The sequence below is a fragment of the Salvelinus sp. IW2-2015 genome, unplaced genomic scaffold (genome assembly GCF_002910315.2).
Source record: "Salvelinus sp. IW2-2015 unplaced genomic scaffold, ASM291031v2 Un_scaffold762, whole genome shotgun sequence".
Classification (NCBI taxonomy): Eukaryota; Metazoa; Chordata; class Actinopteri; order Salmoniformes; family Salmonidae; genus Salvelinus; species Salvelinus sp. IW2-2015.
The window spans coordinates 326,189-338,981 of NW_019942606.1; the positions used below are offsets into that span (position 1 = coordinate 326,189).

The 12,793-nt window shown below is 41.6% G+C and overlaps 2 protein-coding genes across 3 annotated transcripts in view; both read right to left on the reverse strand.

The window, feature by feature from the left end:
• On the reverse strand, positions 1-7,177 carry LOC112068828 (tRNA selenocysteine 1-associated protein 1-like). Of its 2 annotated transcripts, none has more exon segments than XM_024136046.2 (9): positions 1-679; positions 1,036-1,069; positions 1,231-1,426; positions 3,046-3,162; positions 3,930-4,061; positions 4,168-4,220; positions 4,908-5,007; positions 6,636-6,733; positions 7,038-7,177. In XM_024136046.2, coding segments are annotated over 9 exon segments (915 nt in total). In that variant the 5' UTR covers positions 7,062-7,177; the 3' UTR covers positions 1-518.
• Positions 7,178-8,259: 1,082 nt separating this feature from the next.
• The window catches only part of sacm1la (SAC1 like phosphatidylinositide phosphatase a), a 70,408-nt gene continuing 65,874 nt past the window's right edge, over positions 8,260-12,793 (reverse strand). The window contains 4 exon segments of the mRNA XM_070438314.1: positions 8,260-10,912; positions 11,153-11,210; positions 11,451-11,543; positions 11,798-11,891. Coding sequence (XP_070294415.1) covers positions 10,776-10,912; positions 11,153-11,210; positions 11,451-11,543; positions 11,798-11,891 — 382 coding nt within the window. The 3' untranslated portion in view covers positions 8,260-10,775.

The following is a 12,793-nucleotide window of genomic DNA, read 5'->3' on the forward strand; positions in this document are numbered from 1 at the left end:
CAACATGATACATATGTTTATTCTTACTTTACAAAACATATGGAAACAGACAGAAGGCAGTGTAACACTGCAGATTACTCAATCACTCCTCAATTGAGAAGGGAAAATACATGAATAAAACAAAACAAAAATTAAACCACTGAAATGGCCCTCTAATTCCCTATATAGTGCACTACCTTTGACCAGTGACCTTCGAGCCCTGAAAAAGAAAAAGCTATGCTGCACTTAAATGAAGAGGGCCATTTAGGATACGGACATCATCTTTGCGGTTTAGCAACGCATAGGACATGAAAATGGGAAGCTATTCTTAGGTACAGGATGAGCCACGTGTTCACTGCTTTTTTTGTTTTGTTAAAAAAAAAAAAAAAAATGATGTTAATAGATGCACAAAATAAATCATTTGTTGATTAACAAACAATGTTTGTAAGCAAATGGCAYTTATTGTCAAGGACTGGGGATGTCTTTAGCCTACAGAATATAATATGAAAGGCCAAATAACATAGCAAGAGGATATTGCCTCAACAGTAGACAGGTTCTGGAAGGGTACTCGWAGTTCCAAAGGTTTGTTCRGAMGATTCCAAGGGTTGCCAGTGGCACTCGATAAGGGCATCATACAGTTCCTCGCTGTGTTCCATAAACTTCCTGTTGGCTTCCACCACATCCAGCTCTGGGTTAGGATCTACAATGGAGGGAAAGGTTGCCACAGTGATTATTTGATCCCTGCTGCTGTCACGTATGGGATCTGAACCCCAGTCTCTCTAACGGGGAAACCAATGCTTTTAACCATTAGATCTAGGAGGAAGTTCCCCCTTGGGCCGAGGGAGACAAATGATTCTGAAGTTGCAGGCAGGTCTACCTCATCACAAAAGCATGAGTCCAACTCACCTTCGCTAAATTACATATACTGTTAAATCCTCTGAACATGCAGGATATCAATCTATGTTCATTATGAACCACCTAAAATTCCTCAAGAATCTTTTAGCTCATCGTCCACACTAGTCTGGTGAAAAACAAGTAGGGAAAAAACACACAAACCTTCCAGACCATCATCTTCAAAAGCTTCATTTTCCTGAAATGTTAAATTAGTTTTTTAATAAAATGACGGTGTATATTGAAAAGTCATAACTACATGAAGGAAAACACAAGGCATGAAGGTGTTAATAMTGCATGTRTAACAACAAGTGACGTTGAGCTACGRAACACGTCACCYGTAAAGGGATGCKATCTTACCTGTGCAGGATTCTGTGTGTAATCATACTGGTTGTAGTTGTASCCGCCATAGTTGCCTCCATTCTGGTCGTAGCCCCAAGAGCCCCATCCACTACCATACGGCTGTTGATTGTGCTGATTGTATTGGTTCTGGTTGTGTCTGTAGCCTCCTCCGTGTGACCCCCACCCCCTGCTGTCTGATTGGTTATGCCGAGTTCTAAAAAGGAGACGGGGAGGGGGGAGCGAGAGACACAGCAGCAAGATTTGTGACCTGTTGCCACAAGAAAAGGGCAACCAGTGAAGAACAAACACCACCGTAAATACAACCCATATTTATGSRTATTTGCACATAATGACATTTGTAATGTCTTTATACTTTTGGAACTTTTGTGAGTGTAATGTTTACTGTTCATTTTTATTATTGTTTATTATCTACTTCACTTGCTTTGMCAATGTTAACATATGTTTCCCATGACAATAAAGCCCTTAAATTGAAATTGAATTGAGAGAGAGCACATTATGTGTAACCCGAGGAATCGGACAATGATTAAACCCATATCTTTATGAGTAAAAAAAAAAAGGTACTCTACTCAGGTCTTCTTGAGAGCTTTGTAAAAGACTGACGAGCGGAATAGTCAAACAATACGTCGGACATAGACACAGCTTAGCATAGACTATATACACAAGTATGTGGACACCCCTTCAAATTAGTGGATAAAGCCATTTCAGCCACATCCGTTGTTGACAGGTGTATAAAATCTCCATAGACAAACATTGGCCTTACTGAAGACCTCAGTGACTTTCAACGTGGCACCGTCATAGGATGCTACCTTTTCAACAAGTCAATTCATCAAATTTCTGCCCTGGTCAACTGTAAGGGCTGTTATTGCGAAGTGGAAACGTCTAGGAGCAACAACGGCTCAGCCACGAAGTGGTAGGCCACACAAGCTCACAGAACAGGACAGCCGAGTGTTGAAGCACGTAAAAATCGTCTGTTCTCAGTTGCAACACCCACTACTGAGTTCCAAACTGCCTCTGGATCAACTTCAGCACAATAACTGTTCGTTGGGAGCTTCATGAAAATGGGTTTCCATGCCAGAGCAGCCATACACAAACCTAAGATTACCATGTGCAAATGCKAAGCGTCGGCTGGAGTGGTGTAAAGCTCGCCACCATTGGACTCTGGAGCAGTGGAAACGTGTTCTCTGGAGTGATGAATCACGCTTCACCATCTGGCAGTCCGACAGACGAATCTGGGTTTGTCGGATGCCAGGAGAACACTACCTGCCCCAATGCATAGTGCGAACTGTAAAGTTTGGTGGAGGAGGAATAATGGTCTTGGGCTGTTCTTCATGGTTCGGCCTAGGCCCCTTAGTTCCAGTAAAGGGAAAACTCAACGCTACAACGACATTCTAGACAGTTCTGTGCRTCCAACATTGTGACAACAGTTTGAGGAAGGCCCTTTCCTGTTTCAGCATGACAATGTCCCAGCTCACAAAGCAAGGTCCATACTGAACTGGTTTGTCAAGATCAGTGTGGAAGAACTTGACTGGCCAGCATAGAGCCCTGACCTCAACCCCATCAAGCACCTTTGAGAGGAATTGGAACGCTGACTGCGAGCCAGGCCTAATTACACCACATCAGTGCCCGACCTCACTAATGCTCTTGTGGCTGAATGGTGTCTTATGGTCATGTAAAGATGGTTTGGAAAACTAACGGGTTATGCTACAACCCTGGTTTTACAAATGAAGAACGCAGTTCTTACTACGCTATATAAGCCATGTCTGGAGACGGCTTATAGAATTTTAACACAGTAAGAATTTAAGTATAACTCACTTGTTAGCAGCTAGGCTCAGTCGTAATGGCTTGCTCCCGAGCCCCACCGCTCCCTGACACTCCTCCAGTGCCAGCTTCTGAAGCCTCTGGTCTGGGAACTGGACAAACCCACAACCCCTGGAAACAAGAGAAACTCTCAAACAAAGCAAGTACATAACTAGAAAGCTTCAGCTGTGAATACTTTTTTGGTACATGTAGTGGAAGAAGTTTAGACATTTAAACTGTTAGTGTAGAACAGCGGTGGTCAACTCCAGTCCTCGAGGGCCTGATTGATGTCACACTGTTTCTCCATCCCTAACAAACACAGCWGATTAATCCAAAATTGCATTCTAAACTGGAGATCATGATTAGATGATTATTGGAGTCAGGTGTGTTGGCTGGGGCAAAACTGTGACTCCAATCAGGCCCCCCCCAACGACTGGAATTGCCCAACCCTGGTGTAGAAGTAGTGACCGTATTATAATGAATAGTAGGATAGCCTTTAGTGTACTAGCAACAGTAGATGTAGTGGAAATAGCCTTGTTATGTATTGTCTTCTCTACCTTCTTGCCCTTTGTGCTGTTGTCTGTGCACAATGTCTGTACCCTGTGCTGCGTTCGTGTCGCGCTGCTATGCTATGTTGTCATCTTAGGTCTCTATGTAGTGTTGTCTCTTGTCGTGATACGTTTTGTCCTATATTTTTTATTTAATTATTTTTTGTTTTTTATTATCCCAGCCCCCGTCGCCGCAGGAGGCTTTTTGGTAGTCGTCACTGTAAATAAGAATTTGTTCTTAACAGACTTGACTAGTTAAATAAAAGGTTAAATAAATATATATTTTTAAATCACATAAATCTGGATGTATGGAAACGCAGCAAAGTGATTATAACATCCTGCTGGACTCACTTGGAGTTCCCCGTGCCATCCAGCACCACCTTCCCCCCACGACACGATGGGTAGCGGTTGTAGAAGAACTCGTAGAGCATCCCGTCATCCACTTCAGGTGTGAGATCCCCAACAAACAGAGAATGGAGTGGACTGTAGCAGAGAGAAGGAAAAAAGGAATTTTGCCATTAATTTCCAACGCTTCTATACAGCATCTCATGACATACAGTTTGACTTACAATCAAGCTGGTTGATATACCCGCTTTCTCCTTGCTTCCCAAAGGTGGCCCGGTTTAACTTGAATCTTCTAGGCTGTTAAGTACAAAAAGGCTTCCTTTAAAAATGATCATTTACAATATGATGACAATATGCATTAACCTATTACAAAAGCTAAAATGTGGCTAATGGCATACAGATCTTGTGTTTGGCTCAAGTCACCGAAAGGGAGCATTTATAAACTGTTACAATTTAGGTCTGCATAGGGGATAGGGTGCCATAGGGCTCTGGTCAAAAGTAGTGAACTATATAGGGGATGGGGTGCCATAGGGCTCTGGTCAGAAGTAGTGAACTATATAGGGGATGGGGTGCCATAGGGCTCTGGTCAAAAGTAGTGAACTATATAGGGGGATAGGGTGCCATAGGGCTCTGGTCAAAAGTAGTGAACTATACAGGGGATGGGGTGCCATAGGGCTCTGGTCAAAAGTAGTGAACTATACAGGGGATAGGGTGCCATAGGCGCTCTGGTCAAAAGTAGTGAACATATATGCGGGGGGGGGAGGGGGTGGGATGGCCATAAGGGCTCTGGTCAAAAGTAGTGGAAGCTTATTATAGGGGGATAGGGTGCCATAGGGCTCTGGTCAAAAGTAGTGAACTATATAGGGGGATAGGGTGCCATAGGGCTCTGGTCAAAAGTAGTGAACTATTGGGGGATAGGGTGCCATTCGGGATGCTTACTAGAATCTATGACATCCAAGTAGCCTTGTTAAACGGTATATTTACCGGTGTGGCTCCTGGTAGTGCTTTTCCATTGACTTTACGAAGACACCGCTCAGCTGTGGCTTCATCTGTCAGCTCCACGAAGCAGTAGCCTGCTGCACCCCTACTGATGAGCAACACAGAGAAGGGATATCAGTCCAATGTTGCATTCAAAAAGGATGGCTTCTTTTAGCGGTGTATTGTGTGTCGCTATAGCCTGGGTACCAGTCGGTTTGTGCTATCATGCCACTCCTTGTAGGGAGGTCAAACCTTCAGCCTGCTGCAGAGACCCGATGGACGCTCTAGTTTAGAGTGCCTGGTTAAATWATGGTTAGGAGCATTTTTTAACTCTTAAAGTAGGAAGAATTAGATGTAATTGTTGTAAAAATATGTTAATTAAAATTATGTTACAGTACTCTAATTTCCCAATGGCGGACCGACCATGTGACTACATCACACAGACTAACGTTTTCACTACACAAGAATTACAGGAAATACACATCTTTTTACCTCAGATTGGTGATGTTAGCATAAAAGTTCATAGTGACCACGATCCCACAAAAATCGATTGGTACCAAAGCAACGATATTGATCTGTTTATTTTGATCCGTGTTTTTTTTCTTTCCATACTCAATCCAGTCTGTAGTGGAACTTAAGCCCTGTTCATATTACCCATAAACACTCAGTTARACACAAATGTCATTACCATCACAAAGTAAAACAGGAATGGGTCATTGTTTACAAATTACTAGCAATCCCATAAACCCATTGCCATCTTCTCATCTACTTCTGTAGTTTGGTAACTTCCTGTTCTTTGACAGACAGACCAGTCTGAAGAAGACTGAGTTTGGAAAAAATTKAAAGTATGCCACGCCAGTCTCACAACGGAGCCTTCAATCGCAACAGAGTACTCATGGTAAGTGTAAGTGGTGCTTTAGACATTTTTTGGGGGGGCTGCTCCTACAAAAGTCTCTGGTCTCACATTAATTAATGGATTTGAGWGTTAAGCTATCATTTYAAAGAAACCCAACCKCTGCCTCTATTTAGAAACAGATGTGAGGTGGTTATTCGTTTKAATTATCCAGTCAAAAAAAWMTTGCGTTTCCTTCTCCGTATTGGCCATCTACCAAAAATAATCTTCTCAGATATAGAACTTGATAAATGTCTATTACAGGTTGTCATCTATAAACAGATGTAGTATACCCAAGTTCATTACATTTAGGTCATTTAGCAGAAGCTCTTAACCAGAGTGTCTTACAGCTGACATACAAATCAGGGTTAAGTGCCTTGCTCAAGGGCACAGACCGATTTTTAACCTAGTCGGCTCTGGGATTTGAACCAGAGACCTTTCCGGTTACTGGCCCAATGCTCTTAACTGCTAGAAGAGAGCAAACAGTACATGTTGCTGCTGTTATTGTCCCAGTTCCATTGACTTCAAGACAATACCGTTGTGAGTGACTCATTTGCATGCGCTATTGATTACAGTAGAATAAGCTAATCATTTTTCAGTCTTGAGTGACCACTTCGTAAATACTGGTGGGTATGCAGTTTAGAAACAGGAATCTACTTTCAGGTAAAAATTACTGAATGAGCCAAAAACGTGCTATCGACTATATCAGTGAAATTGTTTAAATATGTTTGTCCTGGCTACGCCTTGTCATGTCAACAGATTGGTGTGGCTATTTATTGTAGCTAACGTTACCAGATCTACACTTTCAGGTCAAACGCCCTAACGTTAGCGAAAAAACTCACCCAGTCATCTTGTTGCGTATAATCCGTACACTCACCACCAACTCCCCCATGGTGCCGAAGGCTCGGGTAATGAACTTCTCGTCCATYTAGGGCTCCAACTARCATAACAAACACAGTAAGACGTTATCATAACATGCTAACGTAGARAAGTTAGCTACCACACGTCACCTGCAAATGTTATAAAGGCTGTGTTTAGCTACTCATTAGGTGTCAAAATGCAGTACCATCTGCATCAAGTTAGCTTAGCACAAAWAAACCAAGTCAGTTAYCTAACGTTAGRTAGCCACTTAACGTTATTRAGGTAGCCACTAACGTTAGCTAGCTAACCAAATAACGTTAGTATGCTGGCAAATAAGCGGAAGTGTTAAAAAAAAAAATCGATTGAAACAGTTCGATACTCACGTTTCCCATCCATAGTGTGCTCATGTTTTGGACCTGAAATTGTAAAGCTTTTTTTACAACTGTAAGTGTGAACCCTTTAAATGAAACACAACCCCTTGTACGTGTCGTGTTGGAAGAAGCGACAGAGAAATTACGTTTCTGCGCAKGCGCAAAAAAAGACTTCTCTAGCCTGGTCCCAGATCTGTTTGTGCCACTCCTTGTCATGCGCCCCCAAAATATATTTAAAAAAATATCAACTTGAGCACAAAACATTGTTKGTTTATTTATAAATCATCCATAAACCTCTTACGTGGAATCAAACAAGTAGGGAATAATGTGTCAGTTGACAGTTTAATTTACAGCAAGGTCATTACCTAGTCCTAGGACATTGGGGAAAAYTTAACCCTTAATCGTGACTCAGTTCAATTACATTACACATYAGGATCATTGGGKAAAGGAGTCTTCTGTAGGGGGGAGTTTTGTAAATAAGAACCGCGACGCTCGATCTGAACATTAACATGGATCGCTTGCAATATGGTTTTGGWAGCATAAGGACCTTATCTTYCATATCAGCGAGAKATAATTGTCAAACTAAAGGTTGAATTGATACCTTTACAGGATTAMGGTTCTTACTGGCCATTTACAGCTCACAGATGGAAGACAGAGTGGACTGACTACCTGTGCTAATTAGCRATCTGCGTCTCCTGTGTGTAAAACGGAACACACTGTGTTCACCTGTGTGTAAACGGAAGACAGACGCCACAAACGTGTAACTGAAACTGAACTGTTGGCTGCAACTGTGTTAAAAACGGTTAAAAACAAGTCTACAGTACGTGTGTATTTTGCATATGTTGAAATTATTTTGATGTGATATGAAAGACGAGGGATTTGTTTCTAGAGGGAGTATTTGGTAGTTTTGGCATCCATAGCCAATTCCACCCTTTAAACAGAACATGTAAGGTCCTTGGAACTAAGCCTAAGGAGCAATGTTAAGCTCCTTTAGTCCAATATTGGGCTAGGGATAGGTAGGATGGCCTATTCGAGTARATGGCCATTCATGATGAAAGAGCACAATTGCCAATGACATTACGAGTTAGATCTTAAGTCGTTCACTATAGTGTTGTTTACTTAATTCCATCTGATTGGATGTAAGTATAATAATTTATCAAGTTCTACAATCAAATGACTGTAGCAAGCTACTGATCCTGTCATACCCCTGAACCACTCAGTAACACGTCCTTGCCAGTGGCAGTACTTGGATATTTTTTATTCAATAGTCGTTTCTATGATCTTTTTAGCGCACCTACTGGGATCATGGCCTCTCTGATAAACCAGTCAAGATCGAGAACTAGTTTCATAGTAAACAGCCCAKCACTTACTCTTACAAAATGTAAAAGTCTACAACTAACCTCAGTCGGTTGATATACTGTCCAGYGTCTTCATAGCTATCCTGGGTTCCAGTCTCTTTGTGCTATCATGCCAACTCCATGTCACTCATTGATTTGTCATGGCATGATGGCACAAACACATCTGGGACCAGGCTACATCACAGCTCAGTTATATGTATTATGGGAATGTTCAGGGTTTTGAATACCAACAAAAGGAATGGTGACGGAGGGAAGGGGGGAAAAAATGGGTTTCAAAAAAGAAAAATCATCCACTATTAATACATTCACAAAAACAACCATATTCCAAAATACATCTAATATTCTGAGAACAGTGGAGGCTGCTGAGGGGGAGGTAGGCTCATCATAATGGCTTGGAACGGAGCGAATGGAATGGCATCAAACACATGGAAACCATGTGTTTTGTACCATTCCCCTCATTACAACAAGCCCGTCCTCCCTAATTAAAGGTGCTACCAACCTCCAGTGTCTGAGATAAATATTCAAAACGTAAACCCAAGATTCTTTCCAATCCCCATATAAGCAAAAAATATTCACCAGGCAAATCATACGCCTTTAAATGCAGTTGTTGACTCACAAAAGATCACTAAATTCTCATCCAGATAAGTAAAATATATAAAATCACTGCTTGATCTTTACATTTAGTATAGACTCTGCAAATAAGTGCTCAGCATACAATCTCATTGTAAAATATACAGTATATATAATTGCAAGGATGTTCATGGAAACAACAGTAGAGAAGCTTGAGTTGGTCCTCCCTCCTTTGTAGTTACCACTGCCCAGCTAGAAGAAATATTYGTTCTAGTATATTAACTAATACATWCTAATTTAGCGTTAAAATGTTGTAGTAAATCACTYGCAGATTACAATAATACATTCTAAAAAGGAACACTGGAATTGTGCTGATGTTGTAAAATATTTTACACCGTGACCTCTACTTCTGTATTTAGAATAAGTGCTTAACACTGCATATTCAAGATGGAAATCATCAGAACAGGAAAGTAGACACACAAAGGCATAGCAACATAAACTGTCGTCAAAACAAATCTATTGAATAGACAAAAATCTGAAACCCATTAAGAGGAGAAATCACATTCATGATAACAAGGAATGGTTACGTCCACTCCCTCAAATCATGGAGGGGGGCAAGCTTGTAAGGCAGGTCTAAAGTGTGGTTTTAAATTCAATTAAACGTACATTTAAATTCTGTATCTGGAGCATAACAATCCCTAAATACTGTGAGAACTAGGAAACACTGACAAGTCAAGGTTATGACAGAACTATGGTATAGTGACTACCCTATAACCAACAATGAAATCTCCCACCGCTCAGATCACATACTATGTGCAACTTATTTCATGTTCACCCAAAATGCAAAAAAATAAAAGATGGTAAACTAAGCAAGAAACCATTACTTAAAAATAGATTCATAAATATTTTGCATGATTTATGTTCATAGTAGCAATACATTCTCCCCCCCACCCCACGTCATTCGTCTCTAGGGGAACTAGCTAGTTTAAAGAGATATATATATATATATATATATGTGTGTGTGTGTGTGTGTGTGTTCTTTAAACTAGTAGTATAGTAAGGCTTGTTACATTCAAGAGAACAACCAAAACATGTTATCTTTCTAAACAATGTACCCCAGTCATTATAGTGCATGTTATAGTGCCAACCGTTTCTTAGTAGTTTCCTATAGTCTAAAAATACATTGCATTTGAATTACAGTAAACAGAAAAGTTAAACCAAAGAAACCATTCATTTAATGTATAACAAGAATATTGAATATCGTCTTGTTATTAAAGTTGCTTTCATGAAAAATGAAGAATTACGCTGCAATTCACTAAAGTGCCATCAAAAATGTTTTCTGAGAGACCTCTGTAATAGCCATTACCGTGTGGTGCCTTCAAAGTTGTTAAACCATCACCGAGGTTGARCGACTGTACACCAGCCTTGTCCAACACAGAGAAATTAAACATAATAAAAAAGGTCAGCATACACCATGAACTAAGGAAGGTGGGCTAGGAAGGAGGTGAAGGAGGACAGAGTCTGATAGGAGACTGTAGAGTTCAGAGCGGCTTCAGTAGGTACGCTGCCTGATAAACAGGAGTTCTGGGTCGGAGTAGAAACCCCTATAGAAACTATAGGGRTKCMWCCCAAATGGAACCSTATTCCAGTGCACTATATAGGGAATAGGGTGCCATTTGGAACGTAACCTAGGAGGACAGTGTGGAGAGCAGGTCAGTACAGTATCCGAGCCTCAAGCAGCCGGGAGGAAGAAGAGTTGGATGAAGATGAAGAGGTATAGGAGTCCGCTGGGCCGAGCTGCTTTCCACACACACACACACGTTCAGTCCATCTTCTCTTTCTGCACCAGTTTGGGGGCATCCACGAAGTCACGGCCGTTGAAGACGATGACGGCAGCGGTGACGGCAGCAGCAGTGCCCCAGAACAKCACATAGGCCAGGGTCTCAGTCCACGTGTCACCTGGGAAAGAGAGAGGGACACCACTCGTCAGAGAACGACAAATATCAAGGATACAAAGATGGAGGGGGAAACTTGTCAGAGACCATAAATAAATACATTTGTGTGACCAGAGATCACAACGAATTGTTAAGGACACAAACAGAACTAGCATGCCCTTGTGTCCTGAGGTTAACAGAGCTAAAAGTTAAAAGGCTAGAATGTTCCTTTAGACAAGTGGTTGTCAGATGGGTTTTTTCTTACCAGCCAGGAGGAGGCAGATGATACACATGGAGAATGCTACCACCATGATGATGGGCAGCTGCAAGACAAAGACAACAAAAATACATTACTCATAGTTTGGGGTGGGAAGCAGAACTCAGTATTTAAAAAAATAATACAAATAAAATGGAGGAGAGGACCAGAGACGTAGTCATGTAAAGTGAATCACAAAACATGACGYTCAGTCTGGACATCCTGACTGGTGCCAGGACATCCCAAAAAGGGCCTCTCCCCACGATACATCCCCATTACTACTGTGAGATGGAGAGAGGCAACTGACCGTGAGGAARTTCCAGTCCTTTTGGATGCGYAGTGGAGTTGGTCCGTCTGTTTCATCAACAGCGTAGTTTCCAAGGAACAAATCAATGGAATCCTGGAGACAACACACATACCCTTCATTGCTTGAAAGGACTGACAACAAAAACACATTGAAATAACTCCATGTCTCTCTAAAACACATGGATGAAGAATTATGTTTTTGTAAAATTATGATTTTGGAGGAAAACAACATTGGTCGTAAGAAGGAAATTGGTCCATCTACACAGCAGATATCTGACAGTAATACATTATGTAGTTCAAAATGTGTCATTTTTCTAGGCCTTTTTAAAATTGAAAAATCAGACGTACTTGTCTGAAGCCGTCAGAGAAGTTATTCTTGTAGTAACGGATGGCAGAGTTCACWCCGTCCATCACCAGACCCATCTGGGTCCTCTTCCCTGTCCTGATGAAGGACAGGAAATAACACACACACACACTGTCAACTCTCCCAACAAGACAGGTTATAACAACCATCAATAACAGAKACTGTCAGTCACCAACAAGCAAGTAGTCAGACTGTCTACCATAATGTCCACGTAGCAATACGAATGACAGGTGAAGGAGAAATAACCACCATCAACATCTCATGGACATTATCTACCAACCAGATAGTACCTAGACAGTTTGCATAGAAATGAAAAGGTGACCTCAAATTGAAGCCACACAACAAACAGTTGACCTCCAACTAAACAAGCATAGTCTCTGGAGACATGCAGACCTGTATATATTTCAGATGTCAGTGAAATGGCTAGCTAGTTAGTGGTGGTGTCGCGCTAATAGCCTTTCAAATCGGTGACGTCACTCGCTTTGAGACCTTGAAGTAGTGGGAAGGCTGCTTGTCTGTGTGTTGTTGACATCTGAAATATATACAGGCCTGCATGTCTGTGTGCTGCTTCATCTGAAATATATACAGGTGCATGTCTGTGTGCTGCTTGACATCTGAATATATTACAGGCCTGCATGTCTGTGTGCTGACATCTGAAATATATACGGCCTGCATGTCTGTGTTGCTGACATCTGAAATATATACAGGCCTGCATGTCTGTGTGCTGCTGACATCTGAAATATATACAGGCCTGCATGTCTGTGTGCTGCTTGACATCTGAAATATATACAGGCCTGCATGTCTGGTGTGCTGTTGATCACTGAATATATACAGGCCTGCATGTCTGTGGGCTGCTGACATCTGAAATATATACAGGCCTGCATGTCTGTGTGCTCTGACATTGAAATATATACGGCCGATGTTGTGTGCTGCTGACATCTGAATATTATACAGGCCTGCATGTCTGTGTGCTGAGCTGC